The sequence below is a fragment of the Sycon ciliatum genome, chromosome 6 (genome assembly GCF_964019385.1).
Source record: "Sycon ciliatum chromosome 6, ocSycCili1.1, whole genome shotgun sequence".
In the NCBI taxonomy this organism is placed as follows: domain Eukaryota; kingdom Metazoa; phylum Porifera; class Calcarea; order Leucosolenida; family Sycettidae; genus Sycon; species Sycon ciliatum.
Genome location: NC_088648.1, coordinates 12,939,370 through 12,944,369, shown reverse-complemented (window position 1 = coordinate 12,944,369; position 5,000 = coordinate 12,939,370). Strand labels below are relative to the sequence as shown.

Below are 5,000 nucleotides of genomic sequence, written 5' to 3'. Positions count from 1 at the left end.
GGAGATCTTGGACGAGCCGGATGAGCCTCAACCAAAGCGCGCAATGCTCAGCAACCTGCAGGACCCGCGCAATTCGCCGAGGTTTCCGATCAAGACGTGGGAAAAATCAGTAGGAACAGAACAGCCAGAATGCCCGACGCCCTGTCGACAATGTCAATGGCACCACGAGAAAAAAAAGCACTATGGACTACTACAAAAAACTGTACCAGAAAACAATCACAAAACACAATGCAGGTGTGTCTGTCATGTATCTCTTTATTTGGCTTGGGTGCACACGGGAAACACGTTCCAGTCGCTCGTACTCGGCCAGTAGGGCCTATAGCGCCTACCGCGGAATCCAGCCCTTGCCACTATCGCGGCGCGGGCTGGATTCCGCGGTACTGCCCTCGTACTCGTTATGCAGGAACCTGTACTATTGAGTATCTTCTAGTATGATTGTTTAGATTTTGGTGAATGGTGAGATCGTGTGCGTTTTGTGGCAGGTTTTGTTTTTCCATTCTCCGATTTTTTCGTTGCTGTTGGTCGGATTGTGACTTTGTTATTCAAAATCGATTTTCGTGTTCCGCTCATCAGTGAATAGTATCGGAACTGAGGGTACTGTGTACAACAATAGAACATTTTATAACAGCATAATTAATTAAAAGTGTGAACAACAAAGGAAGTGCTACAGCATTACATAATAGGTGTCAAACATAGTGCTAACGTACATGTATATAACTGAGTGCAGCCACAAAGCAAGAGGTGATACAGTGCAACATGACACAACATTTACATCTGATAACCAGCTACGAGAACAACTTTAGTGCGACTACATGCTTCTTTTGTTTACAAAGAACAGGATTCGGAACACGAAAATCGATTTTGAATAACATAAAAATCCTTAAAAATTCCATGAACTCGTTGTTGTCTGGCCATGTCTGCATCGATTATACTCCTAATTGCACTAATAAAATTGCTTTCTCCACGCCGACTCTTTAAAAGTATTATAAAATTTTCCTCCATGCACACTTCACATCTTTTTCAAAGCATTCGTCTAGGGATTGAGTTGAATCTTTTACACAACCTTGTTACATTGGCCTTGCGTTTCTTTGGATTAGACTTTTTTCAAATTTTCATTTTCATTTCATCGTCGAGTTTCATCCCTTGTATCTTTGGTTTTCTTCCTTCTTTCCATGTCGTATTGTTTGAATAAACCCGTTTTGCTTGAATCGTTTGCAGGCAACCTGCCTACACTCAAGAGAGCACTGCATTTCACACAAATCCATTGGTATCGTTACAACGTTTCGGTCTTTATGACCATCATCAGGAATGAAGTGGACAAGGAAAGAACAGCAGTATAAAAGAAGGAGCTGTTATTTCCTGCGAGTGGCGCGGGGCTCTACACACCTCACTGGTGGTGTGAGACTGGAACTGGGCTTGTATCACTGCTGTAGCGCAGTATCTACTTTCCTCGCCGTTTGTGCTTGTGTTGTCATGTACATGTACATGTACTGTAAAAGCAGAAATTTTCGGTGGTGTTTTATTTTGGGTAACTTCGGTGCCGACAATTTTTACCGAAAATAAAACGCATCGAAAATGTCGGTACAGCCGATACTGTAATCATGTAGTACATGACTGTATACTAGTACACTCACCTGGAAAACGGGTTTTACCGAAAATTTCCCTCTAAAAAACCGCCGATTTTGGAGAATACCGAAAATATTACACCACCGAAAATTTCTGCTTTTACAGTAGTAATGCACACCCGCCATGACGTGCTTTGCACTTCTCCACGCGCGCTGTCACTACCGGTATGTACCGCGCTTTGCTTGCTTGCCTCCTTCTTTTATACTGCTGGTCTTTCCATGTCCACTTCATTCCTGATGATGGTCATAAAGACCGAAACGTTGTAACGATACCAATGGATTTGTGTGAAATGCAGTGCTCTCTTGAGTGTAGGCAGGTTGCCTGCAAACGATTCAAGTATAATGAAGCTGCGTGAAGCGTCCTTCAAAATTTTGAAACCCGTTTTGAGTAGTAATAATGGACTGGGATGGAGAGCCAAGGATGAATTGATAGAAAAGAAAAAGGACCAAGGAAGTACAAGTAAAGTTAGCATGAGCTGATTGTTTAGTAACTGCTGGTGTTAGTGGACATTATAGCGTAACTACTTCTTTACTAGTATTAGTACTACTAGTAATAGCGAGATTTTGCATTCCAAAATTCTGCAAAAAGATTCGGCACGCGGGAGCGAGCACGCGAGGTCGAAAATGCACGCGAAGCTTCGAAGATTCGGCATGTTTGTTCGGAAAAAGCTCACTTTGCTGAAAATATTTTTCGGATGAATTTTCTGTAGAAGAGCGCTAGCGCGTGCCGTCGGATTTATTTAAAGAGGTTTCTTATCTCTGCATCGCTTCCCAGGCGTCTTTGGCGACATCAGTCATCAGCTACCTCTGATTGCTCCTCCACTGCTTGTCTACTCTCTTTCGCCTGGAGTGTCCTCACCGTGTGGCTGAAAAGACTATGGCGATACTCATAAAATTTGACTTGGCCATGGAGTTGGTTTTTCTGAGGCGACTGAGGAGACAGGTTTGGCCCTCGGCTCTTAGGGCGATCAAAGTTCGTTGGAATCAGCAAGAATAGGAGCACGGGACAGGACGTTGCTGATGCTAGGGCTCACGAAATGAAAACACATCATTTTCGACTTGCAAAACAAACGTTGGTGCGAAAATTCGACATTTTGATGTTCGACAAATGACCGAAAAGCGCCGAACCGAAATTCGGAATGCAAAACCTCACTAGTCTGTCCCTGCGGGAATTTGCGGAAAGAACTCTCGAAAACTTGCGCAAGAAATTGCGGCAGAAAACAACAAAAAATGTGACGAAAAGTGCGGACTGATGCAGAACTTGCCAGGAATTCGCGGAAGTATTTGCAGAAAATTGCGGGTTTGGGCCAAAATCACGAAATTTGTTGCATCGTATATCTACTTGGGATTACCGTATTATCTCTAATATAAGCACGGTCCTTTATTTTTTCAATGTACCTCCGCCCCGTGCTATTAATGGAGACGTTCCTTTATTGGAGACTGTTCCATTATTATTTCAACCTCATTTCAGAGGCATGTTGCCATGCCAAATTCATGTATGACACACACATTTTAGGGTTTTTTTTGCCGGCACAGATAATGAATTTACACAGTGTGCTTATAATGGAGACTGAGCACTTTATTTTTTGAATGCCGCCCCAAGGTGTTCTATTATTGGAGACGTGCTATTATTGGAGACTGTGCTTATATTAGAGATAATACGGTAGTACGAGTCGTGCTGTGCAAAAAACCTACAGGATCATGGAAAGCACTGCGTGAAAAGTGCATAGAAATGTGAGATATAGTGCAGAAAACAACATAAAAACGCGGGAAATCGCGGATTTTGCTGAAAATCGCGGGTTTGGGCCAAAATCGCGAAATTTGTTGCATCCGTGGAATCGCGATTTCCTGGAGGGACAGACTAGTAATGATAGGGAGAAACTCCTTGTACCAACACATAGACAGTCTACCGCGATACCCTGTACTGCGCCCTGTTGATTTACTCACTGTACTGTAGTCTCCCATAGTCTACTGACCTGGGATACAATCATGCAGATCTACTGACACTGTCAGCATCCTCAGGACTTCTGGTTCTGGAACATTTTTGTAGGGCTGGGCGCGCCGAAACATATTGCAGAACCATACAAAGCGTTGGCAAGCAATTCCTTGAGCTCTGCTAGTCTTCTTTATGCACATGATACCGAACATGCAGGAAACATACCAGAAACTTTTGACTCTGCCTCGTTTTCTGCCAGCATTACCCACCAAAGCCCCCCCCCCCCCCCCCCACACACACACATACACCAGTTGAGCATGCTGGTGTACACATTCCACATCAGCACATAGCCAGAAATACAATCATACTCGTACTGTTATCTGTCAGGCAAGAAACTATTTTCAACAAACCGTCCACACATGGGACAGGCGAGAAAGATCTTCAACTGAGCTCCCACACTTGGGACAAGAGAGAACTACAGAAAGTCAGAGAGAGAGAGAGAGAGAGAGAGAGAGAGAGAGAGAGAGAGACGTTTGAAAGGAGAACAAGCAGTTACCGACAATAGAGCGGGTGATTATCATGAAACGAGAAACGTTGGAAACACACCAAAACACTTCTTTTAGTAATAATAATAAACGTGATAATTATATGTATCTAATGGAGTACTTCATTTTTGTGTTGCAGTTCAACTTGGATCATGAACAACTACTTCGTACTTCTTACTTTTAGTTTGTGATGAATCGCTGATATTCCGTAAATCAAAAGAAAACACACAGTATATATAATGTGTGATGAACATATAGGCAAACACCATTCGTCTACACCATGATGCATGGCAAAGGATTATGTTACATGCATTACGCCGCACAAGGTTGGAGTCAGTGCTAAGTGTCACGTTGCACGCCGTGTCACATACATGCATAGCACATACATATGTAGCACACGTGTATTTACTGCTGCAACAATTACAGATATACGAGCAGCAAGGCGAGTGTATCCATCAAGGTGATGATTATCTGGGGTGCATTCACAAAAAAATCCGCATGGGTGATGCCAGGATGCAAACGGTCACATACAGCACGAGACACTGTTTACGCTGTGCGTGCGTGCTCATCCCTCGCTCAGGGGATCAGCTTGGAGCAAGTCATGCATCCCTGCCGGCGCAGGTAACATGAGTTAGGATAGGAGAGACCGTCCAGTCCAGTAATCTACACAGCACACAGGGTAGATAGAAACACACAATGTTACAGGAACACGCTTAGACAATCAGAGTCGCAGACACACGCACATAACGTTACAGTCAATGTCACAGGAACATACAGCCAGAAACACACACGTTATCAGTGTTACAGAAAATCGCAGACAATCACTGCCACAGGAACACACAGACCCAGTCTCGTTCGTGAACACGCGGGAAAACCAGTGTCGCAGAAACGCTG

The 5,000-nt window shown here is 43.8% G+C and overlaps 1 protein-coding gene across 1 annotated transcript in view; it reads right to left on the bottom strand.

Moving 5' to 3' along the window:
• Positions 1-3,918: 3,918 nt before the first annotated feature.
• LOC135819402 (spondin-1-like) overlaps positions 3,919-5,000 on the bottom strand; it is a 15,386-nt gene continuing 14,304 nt past the window's right edge. The window contains exon 14 of the mRNA XM_065332603.1: positions 3,919-4,769. Within this exon, the coding sequence (XP_065188675.1) occupies positions 4,683-4,769 (87 nt within the window). The 3' untranslated portion in view covers positions 3,919-4,682. The remainder of the gene's footprint in view (positions 4,770-5,000) is intronic.